This window comes from Mirounga angustirostris, unplaced genomic scaffold, assembly GCF_029215605.1.
Source record: "Mirounga angustirostris isolate CCGP_5_RB_7025 unplaced genomic scaffold, mMirAng1.0.hap1 SCAF_6, whole genome shotgun sequence".
In the NCBI taxonomy this organism is placed as follows: domain Eukaryota; kingdom Metazoa; phylum Chordata; class Mammalia; order Carnivora; family Phocidae; genus Mirounga; species Mirounga angustirostris.
This window is the reverse complement of record NW_026991714.1, coordinates 58,708,615-58,736,147: the sequence shown is the minus strand read 5'-3', so window position 1 is coordinate 58,736,147 and position 27,533 is coordinate 58,708,615. Positions and strand designations below refer to the sequence as shown.

General features: G+C 37.5%; 1 protein-coding gene across 4 annotated transcripts in view; it reads left to right on the top strand.

The window, feature by feature from the left end:
* The window catches only part of POU2F1 (POU class 2 homeobox 1), a 190,726-nt gene that overhangs the window by 107,662 nt on the left and 55,531 nt on the right, over nucleotides 1–27,533 (top strand). For all 4 annotated transcript variants that reach the window (XM_064594384.1, XM_064594383.1, XM_045877544.3 and 1 more), the window contains one exon: nucleotides 26,510–26,610. In XM_064594384.1, the coding sequence (XP_064450454.1) occupies nucleotides 26,510–26,610 (101 nt within the window). The remainder of the gene's footprint in view (nucleotides 1–26,509; nucleotides 26,611–27,533) is intronic.

The following is a 27,533-nucleotide window of genomic DNA, read 5'->3' as shown; positions in this document are numbered from 1 at the left end:
ACCTATAAAATGGGGATAATATATTTCATAGGTCATTGTGAGTATCAAAGGAAATGGATTAAGCACAGTACCAGCTACACAGTTAACCGTTCAGTAAAACGTTGCCCTTGTTATAGGTGTTAACCGAAATAGTAAATGTTATCCACCCCCCGCCCCCCTTCAATTTAAGTTGTATTGAAGTTATGATGGTGTCAGTAGATAGTTAAAAACACACACCTATTTCTAATATGTTCTTTTATTTGGTAATTTTTAAAAACTTATACTTGATTTAACTATTTATCAGGAGAAAATTAATATCATAAATGAGAAAACTGAGGCCCCATGAGAGAAAGGTAAATCCATAAAGGATAGAATGTCTCTACAACCCATACTCTTAATTCATTACATTGCTCAGAGGACATTTAACCATGTGTCTTTATCATCTGCCAGAGATGGTGCAGGGACTTCCCCAGTTTCTGGGGAAGAGGCATAAATTAAAATACTCAACTGTGTAAGAAGGGAATTATGGGCAGGGATACCCAGAAAGTAATAGTTTCTAAAGTAAACTAGGTCTTTCACTTGCAAGAGGGTTGCCTCTGTGACCCATCATTTTCAAATCGCCTAAAAATGGGAGATGGTAAGAATGAGAGTCACTCCTGGAAACAGTCTTTGTTTTTCACCTCTGCTGGCCACAACATGTTTTAATTTAAAGTAGATGACTTGAACCAATGTAGCAGTTCCTGCCTACCTATCTTTCCATTCAAAATTGTTCTCTACCTGGAAATACGTGTTATTCTTTTATTCTCTAAAGTGAAACTGAGCTGTGGGGCATCCTGTTGTACTGAACAGGTCACTCAGAACACTCTGAGGCTAGCCAGGTAGACTGCTCTAGAACCTCCTGGGGAGGAGAAAGGCAGCACTCTCTTCTGTCTGGATTGTCAGCTGCAGTCTCATTTTTGTTGTTTCTCTGTCCTCTGTTTGGGCCCTGTCTTGCATTATTTTGTAGTACTGGTCCATCTGCCAGTGCTTTGGCCATCTAGCTTAGGTGTGGGACTTGTTTGCAAAGAGAAACAGGGCAGTCAGTCCCGTCAGATGTTCGGGGAGGGTGTGCAGGACCTTGTGCCTTAGGAACCACTTCAAAGGAGAGGCATGTATTTCTCAGGGAAGAGAAACAGATGATTGAGTGAACACTGAAAATGTCTCTACATCAGACTGCTTGAGAAACCCCTAATAATAGACGTTTCAGTAGCTACCATTTATTGAGCACCTACATTTAATAATCCCCCAATGACATGTTTTTAAAAATCTTAAGCACTGTACCCATTACCTGATTTCAATTTGTGTTCTTAATGACAGCCCTGTAAGTTAGGTGTTATTATTTCAGGGAATAGGAAATCAAGGCACAAAACCAGCCAGGAAATAAAGGTGGAATGAGGATTTACACCCTGCGTATGGTTTCTCCCATGAATTGCAATAAAATAAAACAGGAAATTTAAGCAATACTTAATTTCAGGTCTAAAACTATTTTCAGAGCTATATATAAGAGAAATTCTAGCTGGAGCACTTGCTAAAACAGTCTTGTGAATTTCTTGACTTGTTTTTTGTTTTTTTTGTTTTTTTGTTTTTTATTTATTTGAGAGAGAGCATGAGAGGGGGGAGGGTCAGAGAGAGAGGCAGACTCCCTGCTGAGCAGGGAGCCCGACGTGGAACTCCATCCCAGGACTCCAGGATCATGACCTGAGCCGAAGGCAGTCGTTTAACCGACTGAGCCACCCAGGCGCCCCTCTTGACTTGTTTTAATATGCAGTGCATGGTGGACTCATAGAACTAAGCAGTATCAATGTAGATTTTTACTTTTTAATGTCTCTAAAACTCAGCATTTGTTGCCTTTGTAAAATTACAAATTGCTTCCATGTTACAGACCTTTACAATGCACTTGAAGATAACTAAAACCTTGAATGTCAGTTTCTGAAATGTTAAGGGCCTATCACTATGTTCTTAGCATCTCCCACTGATGTCAGTTTGTTAGTTTAGGAATATAAAAATAACTTCAAGTTCCAGCTTGCCTATTAAATTACAATGCTCAGTATGTCAGGTACAGAATTACAGTTTGTTCAGACAATTACATGCTTACAAATTGATTTTTATTTAAAAATAAAACAGACCTGCAGATTGTTTAATTTTAAAGGATTCTTAGTTTCTGCTAGTTGAATAACAAGTAAAAGTTTTCAGTAGAAAGAACCCTTAGCGTTGTTATAAAACTAAAATCTCACCTTTTCTTGGATTTGGAATACTTTTGTGTAGATTACTAAAATTTTAAATATTTCTGGAAAAAATAACTTTGATTCATGACATTTTATGGGGAGTAATACTGTAAAATTATTTAAGATTGTTTGATATGCTTCTTCTTTGCCTTTCTCCTGCCAGAGCGATCTATTTAAGTTGAGCAGATAAATCTGATGATGCACTTTTGTCAGATAGCCCTTACGTGTTCACAGAAAATCAGTAGTTTAGGTTTGTCAATTTATTTATTCCTTAAGTTCCTGTCATATGTAAAATATTGTATGTGGTGTTATTACAAGATGCTAGCTCAAATAGATGAGATTCCCTCAGTCTTTGAAGAGTTAGCAGTCCATTGAGAAAACAGATATACAGATAAGAGATTCAGGGTAGATTATTGTAATTCAAGAGGAGGTATAGAAAAATATCATAGTGATGTTTCTTTGAGGATATTTGAGTATTTTTTTCTTGAGATATAATTGACATATAACATTATATTAGTTTCAGGTAGACAACATGATGATTGAATATTTGTATACACTATAAAATGATGACCACTAAGTCTAGTTTCCCCTGTCGCCATATAAAGTTACATAATATGCAATACAGTATTTTTGAATATAGTCATCATGCTTTAATTACATCCCCATGACTTACTATTTTATGACTGGAAGTTTGTACTTCTTGACCCCTTTTTCCCTTTTTGCCCACTCCCCCAGTCACCCTTCCCTCCTGGCAACCACCAGTCTGTTCTCTGCATTTATGAGTTTTGTTTTGTTTGTTTTGCTTTTTAGATTCCACATATAGTGAGATCATATGGTATTTGTCATTCTCTGACTTATTTTACTCAGCATACCTTCAAGATCCATCCATGTTATCATAAATGGCAAAACTTCATTCTTTGTTATGGCTGAGTAGTATTCCATTGTGTACATATACAACATCTTCTTTATCCATTCATCCATGGATGGACACTGGTCGTTTCCATATCTTAGCTATTGTGAATAATGCTGCAGTGAACCTGGACATGCATATATCTTTTCTAATTAGTGTTTTTGTTTTGTTTTGTTTTTTGGATAAATACCCAGACGGGGAATTGCTGGTAGTTCTGTTTTTAGTTTTTTGAGGATCCTCCATACTGTTTTCCATTGTGGCTCTACCAATTTACATTCCCACGAACAGTGTACTAAGGTTCCCTTTTCTGTACATCCTCACCGATACTTGTTACTTCTTGTCTTTTTGATAATAGCCATTCTGACCGATGTGAGGTGATATCTTACTGTGGTTTTCATTTGCATTTCCCTGATGGTTAATGATGCTAAGTATCTTTTCATGTGCCTGTTAGCCATCTGTTTGTTTTCTTTGGGAAAATTGCCCATTTTTTATCAGATTGGTTTTTTTCATTATTGAGTTGTGTGAGTTCTTTGTATATTTTGTCATAAATTGACCATATGTGCATGGGTTTATTTCTGGACTCTGTGCTGTTCCATTGATCTGTGTGTCTGTTTTATACCAATACCATACTGTTTAGATTATTATAGCTTTGTAATATAGTTTGAAGTCAGGCATTATGATGACTCTAGCTGTATCCTTCTTTAAAAAAAAAAAAAGATTGATTGGTTTATTTTAGAGGAAGAGAGCGAGCAAGTGGGGGATCGGGGGGAGCAGGAGATAGAGAAACCCAAAGCCGACTTCCCACTGAGCGCAGAGCCTGATGCAGGGCTCAATCCCAGGACCTGAGATCACAACCAGAGCCAAAACCAAGAGTCAGCCTGGGTGGCTTAGTCAGTTAAGCGTCTGACTTTGGCTCAGGTCATGATCTCTAGGTTCTGGGATGGAGCCCTGCAATGGGCTCTGCGTTCAGTGGGGGGGAGCCCTGCTTGTCTCCCTCTCTCTCCTCCTCCGCCCTCCCCCACTTATGCACAGGCATGCACTCTCTCTCAAATAAATAAAATCTTTAAAAAAAAGGAAGAAGATGTACCCCTTTTTCTACAACTAGGGAGAAGATAGGGTTGAAGAATGACAAAATTGAAATAAAAAGGAAAATGAGGAATAATTCATATTAGATTGCATTTTTTTCATTTATCATTAAAGTAGTTGAGGTGGTCATTTAAGAGGAAAACAAGGATAATAGTAATAATAATAGCAGCAGTTAAAATGTGTTGAAATGTTACTAGGTATGCATGTCTAGTAGCTTTATTAGGTATGCTTTATATCATAATTGTTAAAATACTCCCATAAGGTAAGTAGTGTTATACCTGTTTTACAGATAAGGGAACTAATTATTCAGAACTGGTTAGTAATTTGTGATTGTAAAGACCATGAGTCTTTTCATTACTTTTCATTATCTTACACTGCCTCAAAGATTGAATGAAATGGATTTGAGAGTTTGAGTCGAGTGAATGAGTTTTGACTTAGCTACCTTTAAGGAACTGATATAAATAAATACATAAATAAGATGAATAAGCTTTTTGAGGCTCAGGCTCAGTTTAAAGAAAACAAATATGTAGCTCATCTAGCCAATAGGTTATGTGATCTTTTCATAGCCTAGCTTGAAAAGTCCAAGATCACAAGTGAAGAAATGGAAGATTGGATTATTTTTCCAAAATAATTACTTTCAACAAAATTATCCATCTGGATAAGAGAATAGTAATGATATTTCTTACAGTTTTTTGGACAAGGATGCTGCCAAGGATATTATTGCCCCTAAAGGTAGTAGTAACTCCATTTCCTCCTCCTCCCAGCCCTTGGTAACCTCTGATCGATGTTCTGTCTCTATGAGTTTGCCTATTTGAGATACTTTATGTAAGCAGAATCATACAATATTTTTTCTTTTGTGTCTGACTTATATCATTTAGCATATTTTCAAGGTTCATCTACGTTATAGCATGTATAACTGAATCCTATTCCAATGTATGTATATACCACATTTTATTTATCCACTCATCTGTTGATGGACAGCTGGGTTGTTTTCACCTTTTAGCTACAACTACAGTGAGCACGTGCACAAGTATCTTAGAGTCGCTGTTTTCAGTTCTTTGGGCTATGAAAATAACTAGTAGTGAAATTGCTGGGTAAATCAACAAGAATTTATTATCTTTACAGTTCTGGAGGTTAGAAGTTCTAAAATTAGGGTGTTGTAAGGCTTGCATTCCTTCAGGAGCCTCTATGGAGAATCCATTTCCTTCTCTTTTCTAGCTTCCATAGACCACCTGCATTCCTTGGCTTATGGCCTCTTCCTCTATCTTCAAAGCCAGAAGTGAGGTGTCTTCAGGGCTGTCATTCTGTCTGTCTGACTCCTGCTTCCATCGTCCCATCTTATTCGACTCTCCTTGCCTCCCTCTTCCTCTTATAGGGACCATCATGATTACACTGGGTCCGCCCAGATACTCTAGCATAATCTCCCTATCTTGAGATTCTTAATGTAATCAGATCAGAATCCTTTTGGTGTGTAAAGTAACTATTCACAGCTTCTGGGGGTTGGGATGTAGACATCTTTGGCCATTGTTTTGCCTACTACACTACTTTATCGTAAATTAAATCTGATCAGCTGTATTACAGATAATAATTGGAAGAGTAAAAAAGTTGTATAAAGTTTTATAAACATCAGTACGAACAACCAAAAGCATTTTTTTTATGTTAGAAATATTGGACAAATTTTTAAGTCTTGCTCACTTTTAATCAAAGGGCAGACTTCTTTCATCAGTACTTCTGACAAATGGTCATCTACCCTGTGCCTGGGCTCATCCACTGACAGGGAATCATAGTTTTTGATACATCTTCTTCTGTTGTTGTACAGCTCTGTTATATGTAGTCTTTTGAATTCTGCCCTTAGGAGTAACACAGATTGAAATGATTTTCCCTAACTTTTAAAAAATGAAAGCTCTTCTGGAAGTCATTGCCATATTTTATGTCTTCTCCATTTACTTGACATTTATTTTCAAATGCTAATTCATTATGAAATAATTTATTATAGAGTAATAATTTATACTGTAGTAATAGTGGCTATCATTAAGTATTTACTAGGTGTGTTAAGCACTTTGTATAGATTATCTCAGTTAATCCTTGTGACAACCATATAAGGCACTGTTTTTCTCTTTTTATGGATCAGGGAATTGAGGCTCAGAGATGTTTGGTCACTTTTCAAAGGTCACACACATATCTATAAAAGTGAGTAGAGTGTTCTCTTATCCTTTGAGCTATGTTGTTCCTTATGTCTTGTTTTCTATGTGCAAGATACTGTACTAAGTAAGATCACTAAAGTTGAATCAAATATTGATTTTGTTCTCAATAAACTTACCTTACAGAGAAAATATGATGAAAATATAATAGAAGATTCGTAAGAAGTATACAGAGGTCCGTAAGACTTCAGTGTGGGGGAACTTGTTTCTAGCTGGGAGGGTGCGGGAAGGCTTTGTAGAAAGTGGAGCTGCAGCTGGACTGAGGGCCCGACAGGATTTCAGTGTGACTGAGGCTGTGTTTATGCTCGGCATGAAGAAGCAGTTAAGCTAAGATGGGAGAAAGACATCCGCCCTAAAGTTCTCTGATCCCTTCGACTCTTCCATCATGCCCTATGATTTCTCGATCCTTTGTCATTCTGTCATCCTCAGAATCAGACTTCAGTGCAACCATTACCATCACCATTGGCTTATTGTTATTTTTGAAAACTTACCATTGTCTTATTGTAATTATTTTTTATAATTAAGATAAAAATGATATTAGATTTAAATTTTTAGAATACAAAATGTTATTTTTTTCTGATAATATTTAGTTCTTTTGAAATATTAAAACTTATATACTTACTGATTCATTGAGTTTGTGGTCAATTAACTATAAGTCTTTTTTTCACCTGAATTATGATAGTGCTAAAGCTCCTCCCCATATTCATGATTTTTCATCCCAGTGATTTTTTCCCCCAGGATGATGTTAAGATCTTTTCACAGTTGAAAAGACCAAATAAATTTATTAATGCAACCCAATGTGCATCTATGAAATTGCATTCCAAAAATATTTTATCAGAAGTTTCTAGCAACCAGGGATATTTGTTCTGTGAGATTTATTAGTGCTATGGCTGATTTTAGCAAATTATATTAGTAAGAAAGCCTGAACAGACATCATTTTCTCCAAGAGAAGGAGAAAGGATCCTGAAAGACCAGGGCACCGGTGAATATACCTGCTATTCTTCATTTGAATTAAGATTATATTTTTATTAAATGAATGAAGGAGTGAGTGATCCTTTTGCCAGGAGTAACCCAATAACAAATACAGAATTTTAAAAGTAGTATCTATTTCATTTTTTTTCATTAGCAATAGAAATTTGGAACATTAATAAAAGAAGATTTATTGCTGAAAGGCCACTTATTAAGTACAGCTTGTGAGATTATCTATAATTTTCTCCTTTCTCCCTTAGAGGGCAGTTTTGTTTCCTGTCATGTTAATTTTTTGTGTGTGTTTTTTTTTCCCCCAACAAGTATAAAAGAATTTTCTAGCCATGTTATACTTTACATGTTACTTGAAGCAAAAGAGCTAACCTCATTACTCTTCCAGTTAGATCCATTAGATGGTACTCTGGCTTCGAGCAGCGGCAGTGGAAACCAGGGGGTCAGATTTGATGAGCATTTGTGGGGAGAGGAGAGGAGATTGAGAAGGGAGTAAACAAACAAGGGAAGAGAGTAATCTAAACTGAGTGCCTGTATTTGGCTTGGGACCGGAATAGATGGAGTGCCATTCTCTGACCAGGGACTGCCTGAGCTGCAAGTAGACTCAACAACGAGTGATCCACTAAGTTCTGAAAATGCTGCATTGGAGGTGCCTCGTGGTGCCTGCAGGTGAAGAAGTGAGCAATTGAAGACAGAGCTGTGTTCCTGAGGAGAGCAGCCTGGCTGCTTATATAGGAGTGGAAGTACTTAGCAGGGAGGTGCCACTGGGAAGAGAGTGGAAGGGGTGGAAGAAGCCGGGAAGAGAACCAAGGACAGACCTCTTCCACAACACTGACAGGCTGGCAGAGGAAGAGGGGCCACGGAGGAGCCCTGCACCATCTGGGAGGCTGGCCACAGGCTGCATGTGGCTGGTAACATTAAAGTTCAATTACAAATTCCGTCATGCGGGCCGCACTTGTAGTGCTTCGTAGCCATGTGTGGTTAGAGGCCACGAGATTGGGTAGCACATATATGTAACTGATCCAGCATTACAGAAATTTCCACTGGACAGTGCTTAAGTAGACTAAAGAGCAACCATGGAGAAGAGAAGTGAACCAGACAGCGACGTTCATGGAGTTAGCGTCCAGGGTAGGCAGGTCCTGCAGAGAGGTCAAGACATAGGAAGCTTAAACTGTGACCTCTATATTTGACAGTTAGTAGTTACTAGGGAGCTTTTAAATGGTTTTAGGTAAGTGGTAGAGAAAGAAATTGCTGCGGATAGAGAAGTGAATAATTGAGGAAGGGGAATGGTAAACGTAGGCAGCTCTCATAACAGAAACTGTGAGAGGCTGTAGAGCATAGTGGTTAAGAGCTCAGGCCCTGGAACCGAACCACCTGGATTCAGATCCCTGCTTCCTTCACTTACCAGTTATGTTACTTTGGGCATATTACTCCTTTCTGTGCCACAGTTTTCTTAGCTGCAGAACGGGAGATAAATAATAAATCGTTACATAAAAGTGATGTATACATGAAAGCAAGTAGATGTAGATGTATGACTCAGTAAGTGCTCAGTAATTGGCAGTATTTATTATGAATATGACGATGATAATAGTGATTATATTTTAAATAAAATAAAGGAAAGGAAAGAATAGGAGAGAGGAGGTCAAGTATATTTTATATGTGAAGGAGAGGAACCAGTAGGAGGGAGTGGTACAAAAAGGATGGATGATTCAGGAATCAGAGTTCCCAAGGAGAAGGGAAGCGTTAGGTTTCTGAACACTGGTAGATGAAGTAGCTTAGAATAGAAGAAGGTCCCCTCTCCTCCATTTTAAGGTAGAGAAATGGGAGAGTGAAGGAGTTAAAGATAGATATAGATAACGACTACAGATAAGTTTGTAGGTAGAAGGGAAGGTAAGAAAGCACTCTAGATTAGGGTTAGGAACAGAGGCAATTAGGGATGTCCTTGTGATATTGAGAAAATGAAACCAGGGAACAAAATGCAAATGGTTTGCAAATGCAAAATAGTCTGGGAGTAGATAGTTCATCCAGATAAATAAACAATACAAGAAGGATTGAGAGCAAAGGGTCATAATTCAAGCTGGGAACCTTGACATCAGATAAAATCAGAGGACCAGGACTTTCACTGCAGCTTTTCAGGCACTTTGTGTTTCTAAAGAAGGCAAGAAACTACCACCGTTTCACTAACTCACATCTTCAAGGTTGAAGATGAGTAAGGAACATTTGACTAGGTGAGGGGACAGGAGAAGGATGGAGCAGAGTAAATGGTAAATTTTTCTTTGTCAACAAAACTATTAGCATGCTATTACAATTTTAGAATAAGGACTTTATTTCTGGTTTTCTTGGCCCTCAAAGTATTCCCTTTAGGTGACATGTTTAAGTTATTTGAAAAAGACTTGGTCTGAATAGTTGGTAGGTCATAAGTTACTCATTTTTCTACAATTAAGAATACAGTCTGTTTCAGTAATACCTTTCATCCAGATAGACTTTGTAACAATTCGACAAACTAACCATTTGCGGAAGTCTTGTCATGCATCACTAACCTGGAGTCATCTACAAGGGAATATATAAAAACAATTAAAAAAATAAAACATATACCATTACTTAGGAAATGAAGAATATACAGTATAATAGCAGTGGAAATTTTTAGTAGATATGAAATAGTCATCCATCCTGTAGATGATCTATAGCATCATTTCTGATTATGCTTCTTGCTTTTGTAGTAGCATAGAACTTTTCTATAGACTTAAGTGGTTTTCTTTCTGGATTTCCATTATCCTAGATTCTTCTAGTTTTATGATGACTCATTAGGAAGAAACCACCCACCCACCAACACACACACACAAATGAACATAAGCTAAGTTTTTCTTGAAGATCTTTTAGCTGTTATTTATGTTAATTATGTCCCACAGTTACGTGACTTTTTGTAAACTTCGTTTAGAATTTGTACTTGCTCATTAGGGCAATGTAGTAGCAGGCACAGACATTGTTATTATTTCCTTGTAGGGCATCTGAAGTTTAAGCTATTATTGGTAAATTTCACTTTGCCTTAAATTTACTGACAAACCAACAAATTCCACCGGGGTGGCCTCACATTACTTGGGTCTATGGTGTAGTTTAAGTAGCCAGTCAGGCCAGTGAGGCTGGGTGTTACAGGCAGGCAAACCTAGGGTATTCAGATTTGTTCTGAGCTGCAGATCTCTTTTTGTTTTTGTTTAATTGAGGTGAATGTATATAACATAAAATTAAGCATTTAAGGTGAACAATTCAGTGACATTTAGTACATTCACAGTTTGTGTAGCCGCCGCCTCTGTCTAATTCTGACGTTTTTCCATCATCCCAAAAGGAAACCTTGACTCATTAAGTAGTTGCCCTCCCATTTCCCTCTCCCTCCAGCCCCCAACCCTATAGATTTACCTATTCTGGATATTTCATACAAATGGAATCATAGGCTATGTGATCTGTTTTGTGTACGGCTTCCTTCACTTAGCATAATGTTTTCAAGGTTCATCTGTGTTGTATAATACTTCATTCCTTTTACTGGCTGAATAATATTCCATTGTATGTACATACCACAACTTATTTATCCAGTCATCTGTTGATGGACATTTGGATTGTTTCTACTTTTTGGCTATTGTGAGTAGTGCTGCTATGAATATTCATGTCCAAGGATTTCTTTGAGTACCTGTTTTCACTTCTTTTGGGTGTATTCCTAGCAGTGGAATGGATGGGTCATATAGTAATTCTATGTTTAATTTTTTAAAAAACCACCAAACTCTTTTCCACAGCAGCTGATGTACAAGGATTTTACATTTCCACAGCCAATGTACAAGGATTCCAGTTTCTCCACATTCTTGCCAACACTTGTTATTTCCCTTTTTTTTTTTCCTATTAATAGGTATCCTAATGGGTTGAATAATATACTTTCATTTTTTTAAAATAATGTACCCCGCACTCTTTTTTCCAGTAGTGTCTTTGTGCAGCTCCATCTATATTATGGTCAGTAATGAGATGAGCAGTGGCTAGTAATAAACTGTGTTTACATCTGAACCATTAAATTTTCACTTTTCAAACCTTGACTGTTCAGGCCTCACTCTGTAACCCCAGCCCACCTTTATATCCTAATCTACCCCTTCTTCTTAGCCATGTTAGAACTCTCAGAGCACTTTGTACCTTTCTTTGAGCAAATATCGTATTCTGCCTTGGTTTGTTTGAGGATGGTGACTGTACTTTATTCGTGTTTGTGTTCTACCTTCTGTCATCTTTTTGTAGATAACTTCTTTAGAGTGCTAGTCTTTCACATTATAATTATTTATGTTCTTGTCTGTCACCCATAGCTAACAGTGAGCAACTTTTGGTTATGGGAGTATGACTTGTTTATCTTTGTAAACCGAGGACCTAATAGAATATCTAAAATTATTCGTTTGGATTCCTGGATATTAAACTTGTGTTATAATGTCTTCTACTTATGGTAGAGAAATGCTTGACGTTTTCCTTCTTCAAATGGCCATTTCTTGTTAATTCCATCTCATCCTCTTAAGATTCAACCAAAATGTTGCTTCTGAGAAGTGTTCCCTAGCATCACCTTTTCCCTTCTTCCTTAAGGGCCCCCTGATGTGTCCTGGTCCCAGCATGTGTATATCTGCTGTTGCCCTTGCCATGTTGTGTGTACCTTCTTCTTCTTCTTCTTCTTTTTTTTTTTTTTTTTAATTTATTTGACAGAGAGAGACACAGCAAGAGAGGGAACACAAGCAGGGGGAGTAGGAGAGGGAGAAGCAGGCTTCCCGCCGAGCAGGGAGCCCGATGCAGGGCTCGATCCCAGGACCCTGGGATCACGACCTGAGCCGAAGGCAGACACCACAGTTGTTACCCCTGCACCCCCACCAGACTCCCTATCCCTTTTTCCTCTTTATTTTTTTCATAGCACTTATTTCTATCTAATGTTCAATATTTTTTTCATTTTTATTGTCTCTTTCCCCACACTAAAATGTAAGCTCTATGAAGAGATGGTTTCTATCTCTCTTCTTTCCTGTTTTAGCTCTTGCATCTAGAACCACGTCTGCCACGTACTCACTCAGTGAGTTTTTCTTTAACAAGTGAATTAATAGGCCTGAGATCTACTTAAGAACAAGGACTGTGTCATTTTCTTCTTGATATAACCTCAGCACTTGGCACACCAATACACAGTAAATGTTGAATGTAGCGTTTATTCTTACAGCAGGATCTTTCTTCTATATGATATATTCTTGGTTCTCTTTTGTTGTTTATACCTAAATAATTATATAAAAGCAGAAAATGCACATAAGCAGAAAGAATAGTCTCAGTGCCAATGGGAGATGATTCAGTCATAAATTTCATGTATATAGCCATAACAATAGGTTTATCAAAAGGTATTCCCTATAAAGGTAAAACTGTTCATTTGAAAGGAGAGATTTCTTTTGAATTGTAAAGATGGACAACCCTGTTGGTTAAGAAGTTAATCATTTAGGAAACAGCCAAATAATCTCTACATCGGTATTCCAAAGTAGTCACTATTGGAATAGATTAAAAATAATAAAGGTAGTATAGAGTTTCAGATGGACCAGATTTATAAGAGGAGATCCCATACACTGCAGATTAGATTAAGTTCCCAGTTTAATGAGCCAGTGATATCAACTCTATTGGAAACAACGTAGCTTCAGCACAGGTGTAGTATATTAAATGTGGCTTTCCCCTTGTCCCCAACGTTCTTAATTGGGTGGGAGTAAGCAGCTGCCTATGACACTCTCTACTTACAAGTAGGGTCTTATCAGATTTGAGAAGAAAAAGGGTACCTTGCCCTTTTATATATTCAGGGTTTAGGTCTCCACTCAGTAAATAATTTTTGATCCTCCTTTGAAATCTGGGAATATTTACAAATATTTTCAGGGATTCCAGAAATCTCAATCCTCTGTAACCAATCTTTACTCTGATTTAATTCTGTTTGGTGATGTGAGTAATTCTGATACTTGGTCTGAGCACCACTGTAACAAATCTATTTCCATGCATTTAGCAAAAGAGTCTGAGGCCACTGACATTAGAAAAGAGATCTTTTTTTTTCTTTTTAAAATATGGCTTCCTTTAGACATAGCTGTATCCTGAAGAGATTACGAAAATATGTTACTGTAAGTTTTTAATTTCTGGCCTTAAAGGGTTGATCTGTTTGAAAAATACTAATGTTATCTCTCTTTTTTTTTTAAGATTTTATTTATTTATTTGACACAAAGAGAGAATTAGCGAGAGCAGGAACACAAGTGGGGGAGTGGGAGAGGGAGAAGCAGGCTTCCCGCCGAGCAGGGAGCCCAATGAGGGGCTTGATCCCAGGACCCTGGGATCATGACCTGAGCCCAAGGCAGACGCTTAACGACTGAGCCACCCAGGCGCCCCATGTTATCTCTTAAGTAAGGATTAAGTGTCCTAACTTAAAAACTAGGCTGTATGGGCGTTAAGATTTGGGGAAAGATTGGCATGCCTGGGTGGCTCAGTTGGTTGAGCATTCTGCCTGATTTCAGTCAGGTCATGATCTCAGGGTCGTGAAATTGAGCCCTGCGTTGGGCTCCGAGCTGGGTTTGGAGCCTGCTTAGGATTCCCTCTCTCCCTCTCCCTCTGCCTCTCCCCTCCTATTAAAAAAAAAAAAAAAAAAAGATTTGGGAAAGATTATTTCCAGTTAGATTGGCCCTTAAAGAGGGTGGATTCCAGGCTGCATGTTGAACAATACCTGGGACTTTGAGACATAGAGACGATGATGGAGGGCATCTGCATTTGGATCCTATTGTGAGGGTGTCACCTTAGCTTTCTCTCTGTCTCCTCCTTCCTCCCCCCATTCTTCTCCTATCTCTGGCCTTCCCACCCTAGTATGTTGTGTTTCCTGTCCCATTTATACATTTTAACATTAGCATTCAGAGGGTATAGATTTCCATTCTCGGTTATGGAGAAATAACCATAGAAATAGCGTAAATGAGCAAACTGCTCCCGCTTGTCCAGAACTTTTCTGCTTTCTTTCTGTCTTGCTGTTTTTGTTTTCTGAAAATGACAGCCTTTTGATTACTGAGAAAATTGTACTATCTGATTTGAGCCTGCCACCTCCCTCTGCTTTATATGTTTTTCTTTCACCCATCTCCTTTTCATTTGCATTTAGGAAATACCCTTTTCCATTATTATGATCCTCCACTTTTCACTCTTAATTCTGTGTCTTCTCATTTCTTTCAAGTTCCTACCCCATCTTGTTCTTACATCTTCAGTGTATTCCTTCCCATAGAAGCTTTCCTCACAGTCTTGAAATATGCATGGGTTTATCAGCCTGCAGACCCTCACCCCACCCACAGTCTGTACACCTTTCAACAACCACCCTCTCTCACTCCCACCACTGCCAGACTTACTAAAGGAAGGAGCCCCGCTCACTACTTTGGCTTCATTGCCACCTGCTTTTTCTTTTGCTCCTTGCCATCTGGATGTGTCCTTGAAATTTTACTGCAACTATTTTGTCATTGTGAATGTTTTATTGTTTTAATGTAAATGTACTAATCTTAGAAACCTGTATGTAAACATGTATGTATAGTTTAAGTACTCCTGTGTCTACCACTCTATGAAACAGAATGTTACCATGTCCCAGGAGGCCACTGTAGGTCCATCCTGGTCATTGTCCCTTCTTCCACCACAGAGGTAACAATCATCCTAAATTCAGTGTTAATGGTCACATTGCTTTTCTTTCCAAATTTTTTTCATCTGTATATTTACTATCCTCAAATAATATTTAGATTCATCTGTTGCCATTATATAAATTAAATCATATTATATTCTGACTGGTTTCTTTTGTTCAACATTATGTTTTTGAGATTCATCCAAATTAGGGCATATGTTTATAATTCACTTTCACTGGATATAATATCCCATTATATGAATATATCACAAGTTTTCTATCCATTCTATTATTGATGGACATTTGGGTTATTTTTAGGCTTTTGTTACTACAGACATTATTGCTATAAAGTAATTTTGTACTTATCTCTTATACATATGCATGAAAGTCTCCAGAGTTTACTTAGCGGTGTAATTGCTCAACTTATTCCAGTGTTAGTACTGCCAGCAAGTTTTCCAAAGCATTTATACTGGTTTATATCGCTACCAACAGCAGATAAGAATTTCACAGTCTGGCCAAAACTTGATATTAACCAACTTTATAATTTTAGCCAATTTAGTGGCTGTAAAATGGTATTGTATTGGGATTTTAATTTGCATTTCCCTAGTTTCCAAGGAGGCTGAACATCTTTTCTAGTGTTCGTGCACCATTTATGTTTCTTCTTTTGTGAAATTCCTGTTCATTTGTTTTTTTCTATTGGTTTGACTTTTTTTATTGATAGGAGTTCTCTGTGTGTTCTGAATACTGATCCTTTGTTGTTTGTTTGTATTACAAATATTTTCTCCTTTTCATTCTCTTTATGTAGCACTTTGATGAACAACTACTTAATTTTGAAGTAGTTAAACTTATGTCTTTTCATTTTTTCGGTCTTAGCAAAGACATCCTTTTCCCAAGGTTATAATTATGTACTCTTAGTTTGTCTTCTGAAAATTTAATAATTTTGTACTTTACATCTAGGCCTTTAATCTTTCTGAAACTTTCCTTCCGTCCTTCCTCTCTTTCTTTTATATGGTATGAATTGTTCTAATTTCATTTTTTTCCCAAATGGATACCCAGTTATCCTTTTATTGAAAACTCCAGCCTTTCCTCACTGATGTGCAGTACGACCTATCATGTTGCAAGTGTCTAAAGATATGTGTGGCTTCCAGACTCTAATCTGGTCTGTTTGTCATTGTACTCTAATTATTGTTGCTCTATGATAACTCTTAATATCTTAATAGTACAGGTCCCTCAATTTGTTTTTTTTTTTTTTTAAAGCATTTTGACCCTTTGCCCTTCTAGTTAAATTTCAGATGGCGCATCTAGCTGGCTCAGTTGGAAGAGCATGTGACTGTTGATCTTGGGATCATGAGTTCAAGCCCCACATTGGGTACAGAGATTACTGAAAAAAAAACCCCAAAACTTTAAAATAAATAATTCTAGAATCAATCTGTCAATTACACACACACCCCAACCCTGAGAAAGAGAAGGAAGGAAGAAAGAGAAAGATATGAAATTGCTTTGAATCCATAGACCAGTTTGGAAAGAACTGATTGATATCTTTACAATGTTGAGTCTTCCAGTAAATGAGCATTAATTTATGTCTTCTTTATAATTTTTAAAAATAAGGTGTTATAGTTTTCCACTGATAAGGACTTGCTATAGTTTCATAGATTTATTCCCAGGATTTTATTTTGAAGTGTTAAAAATTGTTAAAAAATATTTTCATTTGGTGTATAAAAGCAATTTTAAAATAGATTCTGTGTGCTGTAACCTTATTAAACTTTTTTTTTATTATTAACATGTAACGTATTATTGGTACGGTCTGTGATTTATCAGTCTTACATGATAACCAGTTCTCATTACATCACATGCCCTCCTTAATGTCTATCACCCAGTTACCCCATCCCTCTATCACCCTCCCTTCCAGCAACCCTCAGTTTGTTTCCTATGATTAAGAGTCTCTTATGGTTTGTCTCTGTCTCTGGTTTCGTCTTGTTTTATTTTTTCCTCTCTTCCCCTATGATCCTCTGTTTTGTTTCTTAAATGCCACATATCAGTGAGATCGTATGATAATTGTCGTTCTTTGATTGACTTATTTCGCTTAACATAATACCCTCTAGTTCCATCCACGTCATTGCAAATGGGAATATTTCATTTCTTACGGCTGCGTAATATTCCATTGTATTTATATACCACATCTTTTTTATCCATTCATCTGTTGATGGACATCTGGGCTCTTTCCATAGTTTGGCTATTGTGGATATTGCTGCTATAAACATTGCGGTTCACATGCCCCTTCGGATCACTACATTTGTATCTTGGGGGTAAATACCCAGTAGTGCAATTGCTGGGTCGTAGAGAAGCTCTATTTTCAACTTTTTGAGGAACCTCCATACTGTTTTCCAGAGTGGCTGCACCAGCTTGCATTCCCACCAACAGTGTAGGAGGGTTCCCCTTTCTCCGCATCCTCACCAACGTCTGTCGTTTCCTGACTTGTTAATTTTAGCCATTCTGACTGGTGTGAGGTGGTATCTCATTGTGGTTTTGCTTTGTCTTTCCCTGATGCTGAGTGATATTGAGCATTTTTTCATGTGTCTGTTGGCCATTTGGATGTCTTCTTTGGAAAAATGTCTGTTCATGTCTTCTGTCCATTTCTGGATTGGATTATTTGTTCTTTGGGTGTTGAGTTTGATAAGTTCTTTATAGATTTTGGATACTAACCCTTTATCTGATATGTCATTTGCAAATATCTTCTCCCATTCTGTCGGTTGTCTTTTGGTTTTGTTGACTGTTTCCTTTGCTGTGCAAAAGCTTTTTATCTTGATGAAGTCCCAATAGTTCATTTTTCTTGTTTCCCTTGCCTTTGGAGATGTGTCTAGCAAGAAGTTGCTGCAGCCGAGGTCAAAGAAGTTGCTGCCTGTGTTCTCCTCTAGGATTTTGATGGATTCCTGTCTCACATTTAGGTCTTTTCATCCATTTTGAGTCTATTTTTGTCTATGGTTTAAGGAAATGGTCCAGTTTCATTCTTCTGCATGTGGCTGTCCAGTTTTCGCAATACCATTTGTTGAAGAGACTGTCCTTTTTCCATTGGATATTCTTTCCTGCTTTGTCAAAAATTAGTTTACCAGAGTTGAGGGTCCATTTCTTGGTTCTCTCTTCTGTTCCATTGATACATGTGTCTGTTTTTAGGCCAGTATCATACTGTCTTGATGATTACAGCTTTGTAATAGAGCTTGTAGTCCAGAATTGTGATTCCACCAGTTTTAGTTTTCTTTTTCAACATTCCTTTGGCTATTCGGGGTCTTTTCTGGTTCCATACAAATTTTAGGATTGTTTGTTCCAGCTCTGTGAAAAATGTTGATGGTATTTTGATAGAGATTGCATTGAATGTGTAGATTGCTCTAGGTAGCATAGACCTTTTAACAATATTTGTTCTTCCAATCCATGAGCATGGAATGTTTTTCCATTTCTTTGTATCTTCCTCAATTTCTTTCATAAATGTTCAAGAGTTTTCAGAGTACAGATCCTTTAGCTCTTTGGTTACGTTTATTCCTAGGTAGCTTATATTTTTTGGTATAATTGTAAATGGGATTGATTCCTTAATTTCTATTTCTTCTGTCTCATTGTCAGTGTATAGAAATGGAACTGATTTCTTTTTTTAATTTTAAGATTTTATTTATTTATTTGAGAGAGAAAGAATGAGACAGAGAGAGCATGAGAGGGGGGAGGGTCAGAGAGAGAAGCAGACTCCCCGCTGAGTGGGGAGTCTGATGTGGGACTCAATTCCAGGACTCCAAGATCATGACCTGAGCCGAAGGCAGTCGCTTAACCAACTGAGCCACCCAGGCACCCAAAATGCAACTGATTTCTGTGCATTGATTTTATATCCTACCACTTTGCTGAATTCCTGTATGAGTTGTAGCAATTTTGGGGTGGAGTCTTTTTTTTTTTTTTTTAAGACTTATTTATTTATTTGTTGGGGGTGGGGGGAGAGAACACAAACAGGGGGAGGGGCAGGCAGAGGGAGAAGCAGGCTCCCCGCTGAGCAAGGAACCTGATGCGGGACTCAATCCTAGGACCCTGGGATCATGACCTGAGCCTAAGGCAGATGCCTAAATGACTGAGCCATCCAGGCTTCCCTGGGGTGAAGTCTTTTGGGTTTTCCACATAGACTATCATGTCATTTGTGAAGAGTGAGAGTTTGACTTCTTTGACAATTTGGATGCCTTTTATTTCTTTTTGTTGTCTGATTGCTGATGCTAGGACTTCTCTGTTGAACAGCAGTGGTGATAGTGGACATCCCTGCCACGTTCCTGACCTTAGGGGAAAAGCTCTCAGTTTTTCCCCATTGAGAATGATATTTGCTGTGGGGTTTTTGTAGATGGCTTTTATGATATTGAGGTATGTTCCCTCTATCCCTACACTGTGAAGAGTTTTAATCAAGAAAGAATGCTGTACTTTGTCAAATGCTTTTTCTTCATCTATTGAGAGGATCATATGGTTCTTGTCCCTTCTTTTATTTGTGTATTGTATCGCACTGATTGCTTTGCAGATATTGAACCTAACTTGCAGCCAAGGAATACATCCCACTTGGTCGTGGTAAATAGTCCTTTGTTTTGAAAAGAATTTTTTTTTTTTATGAGAGCAGTTTTTTTTTTTTTTAAGATTTTATTTATTTGACAGAGAGAGAGTACAAGCAGGGGGAACGGCAGAGGGAGAGGTAGAAGCAGGCTTCCTCCTGAGCAGAGAGCCTGATGCGGGGCTCGATCCCAGGACCCTGAGATCATGACCTGAGCCGAAGGCGGACGCTCAACCGACTGAGCCACCCAGGCGCCCCTGAATAGTCCTTTTAATGTACTGTTGGATCCTGCTGGCTAGTATTTTGGTGAGAATTTTGGCATCCATGTTCATCAGGGATATTGGTCTGTAATTCTCCTTTTTGGTGGGGTCTTTGTCTGGTTTTGGGATCAAGGTAATGCTGGCCTCATAATAGAGTTTGGAAGTTTTCCTTCCATTTCTATTTTTTGAAAGAGCTTCAGAAGAATAGATATTAATTCTTTAAATGTTTGGTAGAATTCCCCTGGGAAGCCATCAGGCCCTGGGCTCTTATTTGTTGGGAGATTTTGATTCCTGCTTCAATTTCCTTGCTGGTTATGGTTCTGTTCAGGTTTTCTATTACTTCCTGGTTTAGTTTTGGTAGTTTATACCTCTCTAGGAATGCATCCATTTCTTCCAGATTATCTATTTGTTGGCATTATAGTTGCTCATAATATGTTCTTATAATTGTTTGTATTTCTTTGGTGTTGGTTGTAATCTCTCCTCTTTCATTCATGATTTTACTTATTTGAGTCATTTTTATTTCGATAAGTCTGGCCAGGGGTTTATAATCTTATTAGTTCTTTTTTTTTTAAGATTATATTTAATTTGACAGAGAGAGACACAGTGAGAGAGGGAACACAAGCAGGGGGGGTGGAAGAGGGAGAAGCAGGCTTCCCGCCGAGCAGGGAGCCCGATGCGGGGCTCGATCCCAGGACCCTGGGATCAAGACCTGAACTGAAGGCAGACGCTTAACGGCAACTGAGCCACCCAGGCGTTCCTTATTAATTCTTTCAAAGAACCAGCTTCTAGTTTCATTGATCTGTTCTACTGTTCTTTGGTTTCTCTTTCATTGATTTCTGCTCTAATCTTTATTACTTCTCTTCTCCTGCTTGGTGTAGGCTTTATTTGCTGTTCTTTCTCCAGCTCCTTTAGGTGTAAGGTTTGTTTGTATTTGAGACCTTATTTGTTTCTTGAGAAGGGCTTGTAGTGCTATATACTTCCCTCTTAGTACTGCCTTTACTACATCCCAAAGATTTTGAACAGTTGTCATTTTCATTTGTTTCTATGAATTTTTTTAATTCTTCTTTAATTTCCTGGTTGACCCATTCATTCTTTAGTAGGACGCTCTTTAGCCTCCATGTATATGAGGTCTTTCCAAATTTCCTCTTGTGATTGAGTTCCAGTTTCAAAGCATTGTGGTCTGAAAATATGCAAGTAATGATCCCAGTCTTTTGGTATCAGTTGAGACCTGATTTGTGACCCAGTATGTGATCTATTCTGGAGAATGTTCCATGTGCCCTGGAGAAGAATGTGTATTCTGTTGCTTTAGGATGTAATGTTTTGAATATATCTGTGAAGTCCATCTTGTCCAATGTGTCATTCAAAGCCCTTATTTCCTTGTTGACCTTCTGCTTAGGTGATCTGTCCATTGCAGTGAGGGGGGTGTTAATATCCCTTACTATTAATTGTATTATTATCGATGTGTTTCTTTAGTTTTGTTATTAATTGACTTATGTAATTGGCTGCTCTCGTGTTAGGGGCGTAAATATTTATAATTGTTAGAACTTCTTGTTGGATGGACCCTTTATTTATAATACGTTTCTTATTACAGTCTTTGGTTTAAAATCTAATTTGTCTGATATAGGAATTGCCTCCCCAGCTTTCTTTAGATGTCCATTAGCATGATAAATGGTTTTCCACCCCCTCACTTTAAATCTGGAGGTGTCTTTGGATCTAAAATGAGCCTCTTGCAGACAGCATATTGATGGGTCTTGCTTTTTTATCCAGTCTGATACCCTGTGTCTTTTGATTGGGGCATTTAGCCCATTTACATTCAGAGTAATTATTGAAAGATGAATTCAGTGCCATTGTATTACTTGTAAAGTGACTGTCTCTGTCCCTTTCTGGTCTATGTTACTTTTGGGCTCTCTCTTTGCTTAGAGGATCCCTTTTAATATTTCTCATAGGTCTGGTTTGGTGATCACAAATTCTTTTAGTTTCTGTTTGTCCTGGAAGCTTCTTATCTCTCCTATTTTGAATGACATCCTAGCTGGATAAAGTATTCTTGGCTGCATATTTTTCTCACTTAGCACCCTGAATATATCATGCCAGTCCTTTCTGGCCTGCCAGGTCTCCGTGGATAGGTCTGCTACCAATCTAATGTTTCTACCCTTGTAGGTTACAGATCTCTGTCCCAAGCTGCTTTCAGGATTTTCTCTTTGTCTCTGAGATTTATAAGTTTCACTATTATATGTCGAGATGTTGACCTATTTCTACTGATTTTGAGGGGGGTTTTCTCTGCCTCCTGGATTTTGATGCCAGTTTCCTTAGGGAAGTTCTCTGCTATAATTTGCTCCAGTATACCTTCTGCCTCTCTCTCTCTCTTTTCTTCTGGTATCCCAATTATTCTAATACTGTTTCACTTCATGGTATCACTTATCTCTCACATTCTCCTCTCATGGTCCAGTAGTTTATCTCTCTTTTTCTCAGCTTCTTTATTCTCTGTCATTTGGTCTTCTATATCACTAATTCTCTCTTCTGCCTCATTTATCCTAGAAGTTAGAGCCTCCATTTTTTATTGCATCTCATTAATAGCCTTTTTTATTTCAACTTCATTAGATTTTAGTTCTTTTAATTCTCCAGAAAGGGATTCTCTAGTGTCTTCTTTGCTTTTTTCAAGCCCAGCTAGTATCTTTATAATCATTATTCTGAATTCCAGTTCCAACATCTTACTTACCTCCAAATTGATTAGACCCCCTTATTAAACTCTCTTATTCTAGAAATAGATCATTAGATTCCTTAGGATACTCTATATACATTATCAAATCATCTGAAAAGAAAGTTTTGGTTTTTTTCCTAACTGGTGTATTTTCTTTTCTTGTTGCCTGAGCCTTTCAGGAGCTGGCATCCTTATCTTATTCTTAATCTTAAAGGGAATGCTTTTAATGTTACTCTTTATCAAGTTAAAGAAGTTTTTTTCTGTTCCTATGCCTAGAATTTTTATCATAAGTGGATATTGAATTTTATCTAAGTATTTTCTTTATCCTTTGAGTCAATTATATGATCTCTCCCCTTTAATGAATGTGGTGAATCACAGTGATTTTTTTTTTTAATCTCAAAACCCCAAATATTTTACCTTATTAGATTATTTTTTCTAGTACTAGTTAGGCTATTTTTATGTATGTTTGTGAGTAAAACTGTCATGTATTTTTTTTTTCTTTTTTATACTCATCTTTGTCAGGTTTTGGTAGTGAGTTTATGCTGACCTCATACAATGAGTTAGGAATTGTTTCCCTATTTTCCCCATACTCTGGAAAAGTTGCGTAAGATTGGAATTATGTCCCTTGGATTTCTGGAAGCAAGCAGAGTAAAATTTTCTAGGTTTTCATTTTTCCTTTTGGGAAGATTTTTACTTACAAATTAAATTTCTTCAAATGCTGTAGGACCCTTCGGATTTTCTATTTCTTCTTGAGTGAGTCTTGATATTTTCTAGAGAGTAATCCATTTCTAAGTTTTAATTTTATTGGCATATATTTTATTGGTTCATGATATCCTCTTTTTAGTATCCACAACATTTTTTGATTATGTCCTTCTTTCTGTTATCCTTAAATTATTTGCTCCTTCTCTTTTATTTTTTTCTTCAATCTTACCAGAAGTTTGTAACTATATGATTCTTTTGAAAGAACCAAGTTGGTGTTTCTATTATGTGGGGTTTTTTTTTTTCCTATTTCATTAAGTTTTGGCCTTCCTTTATTACTGCCTTTCATCTATTGTCTTTGGATTAATTTCTTTTTCAGTATTTGATCCTGTTCTGTACCATTTGACAGTAGTAAACTACCCCATCCTTGTAGCTTTCTTTTGCCTGGCTCCTGAAGCGCACTAGTCCTGAGGGATTTTTTTTTTTTTTCCCCTCCCTGTTTTCTAACTGCTTCCTCTCTGGTTCTCTTTGTCTTTACATCTCCTAATGTAGGTGCCCTCTTATCTTCAGGCTTCTTTTCTCTATATCCACTCTTAATTGATTGACGTTTTTACTCCAAATTTCAACTATCACTTCTCTGTGAGTAATTACACAGAATCAGGGGACCCCATCCTTGTATTGGCTCTTCCACTAACTAGCTATGACATTTTGAATAAGTCACTTAAGATTCCTTAATCTGTTTCTTCACCAATAAAATAAGGAGGTTGGATTCAAGATCTCTGAGGTTCACCTCAGTAACATTGTTCTTGTGGCAACCTTATAGAATCTTTAGCTCTGGCCTTTGTTATTTCTCAATGCCTTCTGGATCACTTTTTTTTTTTTAGATTTTATTTATTTAACTGACAGAGACAGCGAGAGAGGTAACACAAGCAGGGGGAGTGGGAGAGGGAGAATCAGGCTTCCCGCTGAGCAAGGGAGCCCGATGTAGGGCTCGATCCCAGGACTCTGGGATCATGACCTGAGCCAAAGGCAGTCGTTTAACCAGCTGAGCCACCTAGGCGCCCCAGATCACTTTTCTTACATATTTTGCGGTTTCTCAAATTCTGTATGTGTTACATACAGAATCTCCTTACATCATTCCCCTTCTCTCCCAACCTGTTAATTCCCCATTTCCTTATTTGGATGTTCTGTTTTCTCTGATACACATTTGGTTTTGGCTCCCAACATCCTTATCTCCCTGTACTGGCTTCAAACTCAAGTCAGATGTGTACATATGTGTGTGTCTGTCTGTCTGTCTGTTCCCCTCTTGTTTCCTTTTAGCCCAATTTAGGTCTTTATGATTTACAAGAATGATTTCTATGTGATAGATACTTTCTTCCATCCATGACCTCCTCATGGAGCCTCAGAATTTTACTTAAATAAGTACCTGCTTTTGCATCTTAAATCTCTGTTTATCTGAATTGTTGTCCAAGAATGTTCTTTTACTTTACTAGCTTTGGGTACCATGCCTTTATGCATCCCCCCAAGATGGTAGAGCCAGGGCACTTAAATAGTATTACCTGTAGGCCACTATAATAGGCTCTCTACCAGGGATAGAAATCAGTCAGTCTTATCGTATAGTGCTTTGTGAGTTACAAGGGGTATATCATTTTTGTGGCAACTTGAAAGTGGAACCAATGTGTAGAATTTTCATGGTCTCCATGAGAGTGAAATATTTGGTTCTGGAAGACTTCCTGTATTGGTGATGTGTTAATCTCTAAGTGCTTGTCTCTGTTTTTCAAAATCTCATCTTCATTTAGCCTTGTGGATTTATGTAGTATATATTGAGCATAATTCTCTAAGGATGCACAATCTTAAAATCAACCTAAGTAATGATTTTCTACGTAGAAATAGAGAGCAGCTAATGACAAAACATGTAACTTTAAAATAATGAAGCTTCTATATGTGGCCTATGAAAGTGACCCTAATTTAAATTTTATTTCATACTAGTTTCTCATTACCTGACACAACTATATACCCTTTTAATTTCATTGACTGTATATGTCTAGATAGTTCTTTTGTTTTCTATTTATGGGAAGCTAGGAAAAAACCATAAAAGAAAAATCACTGTGAGGTTTTAAGCAGGTGAAATATATAGACACTCCTTTTATAATTATCTCAAGGAAACCTTAAATAGTTGTTTTGAGTCATGTAATCTACCTCATTATTCTATTAAAGTGATACATTTGCTAGAAGTTAGTTAGGATATATAATGGCAGAAGTGAGTAGCCATTTAGAAATACTACCTTAGGTTCTGGCTTATCCTGTCCTGACTGGTGTGCTCCGTGTGTGTACACACAGGAATGAGGATGGGCAGACGGGTTGTTAGGGTGGTAGGAAATGGAAGTTCAGTACCACATTCATGTGCCTCAGGGGTTCTTGCAGGTTCCTGTAGTCTGTTACATTTTATTGAGTACAAGGAATTCTGGAAATTTCTAAATAATATCTGGATATTTTAGTTTGTAAACAATGTATTATATCCTTAAAAAATATTTCTGAATATTAGGATGGTATGTCTTTCCATAAATTGGTCCTATTCTAGCATCGGATTGCAGCATAAGTGGTTAAAATACACAGGCATAACATTTGGAAGATTATAATTATAGCAGGGCTCTTGCTAATTAGATATATGCTTTAGGATTCAAGAAATTAGTAAAACTATTTTGTTTATCATGTAAATGGTTGTTTTTGCCATCAGATTGTCATGTATTAAAAGTATAAGTTAAGAATAAATCATCTTGCAAAGTCACTAGTGAATTTCTTCTGTCCATGCCAAATCTTGAGAAGGGGGATACCAGAAGAGAGCTTCAATTCCTCCTTGGAAGTCTGTCTCATACCATTCTTTACAACAGTAGTAGTGATACTGTCTTCCTTAATGCTTGTAAGTGCCATGCTTATTCTGACCCCAATCACTGCATCACTTCTGAATTCTGTGACACCATCTTATGATTAGAAGTCATTATATTTTTGTTTGTTTCCTAGCCTTTGTGTTCATTTACTTGTCCTACAGTCCTCCCTTGAGAGGAGAAAACATTTTACTGTATTTCATCTTTCTTTGAAATCCCTCTCATCCATGGAGGTACTTAGGAAAAGTACTAATACAAAATAGATACCTGATAAATGCTCGTGACTGAAGTCGAGTTTGTTTTTAATAGTTACATGCTTTTGCTTGCTTTCTAGGCACACAAACCAATGGTCTGGACTTTCAGAAGCAGCCTGTGCCTGTTGGAGGAGCAATCTCAACAGCCCAGGCCCAGGCTTTCCTTGGACATCTCCATCAGGTAGAATGCTCTGCTCAACCATACGGGAGAGTAAAAACTGGAGGCATGGAATGTTAAGGCCTGGGGAAGTTATTTCAGTATGTGGGACTTTTTAAAATGATTAAAGCCTGGTGCTAATCACATCTGATTGTGTCCTTTTGAATGGTTAGTCTAGATTCTTAGTTTAATTGAGTCTATAGCTATTGACCTCACAGCTTTGTGAAAAAAAGAATTCTTTGTTATGAATGGAATACACGTAACAACCGGGTTGCTGTTTTTGTCACTGTGGGTCTGTGATGGCTCACTGAAGGTAGTAGATTACAGAGTCATCCAAAAGGATGTAGCCACCATTGCCCAAGACCTGTGTAAGGCTCTCAATTCAGAATATGTTTTCATAAAATGTGTCTTCATATGTCTTCTGAGTTCATAAATTCTGTCTTTAGACTACCTGAACTTTATATAAAAGAAGCTCCTGCACTTGAAATAGGTGCAATTTTAGAAAGGTCCTCTAAAGCCCATTTATTCACAAATACAAAGGATTACTATACAGGCAGCAATTAGCGTCTCCTACTGGAGTGAGGCCCTAGCTGTGACACACTTTTGCTCAGCTGCATAGCTTTGTTTGTGTTTTTCAAAGTAGAGAAACTTCTATATGAAACTTCTAGATAAAATATTAAGATGATTTAGCATCTAAAATAATTTAAGAATGTATTATAGAAAACCAAAAATGTTATTTTCATGTCATTTTCTTCTAAAAACATTTGTTGGGGTCACCTGGGTGGCTCAGTTGGTTAAGCATCTGCCTTTAGCTCAGGTCATGATCTCAGGGTCCTGGGATTGAGCCCCACATCAGGCTCTCTGCTCAGCAGGGAGTTTGCTTCTCCCTCTCACTCTGTGTACTCTCTCTCTCAAATAAATAAATAATCTTTAAAAAACAAAATTAA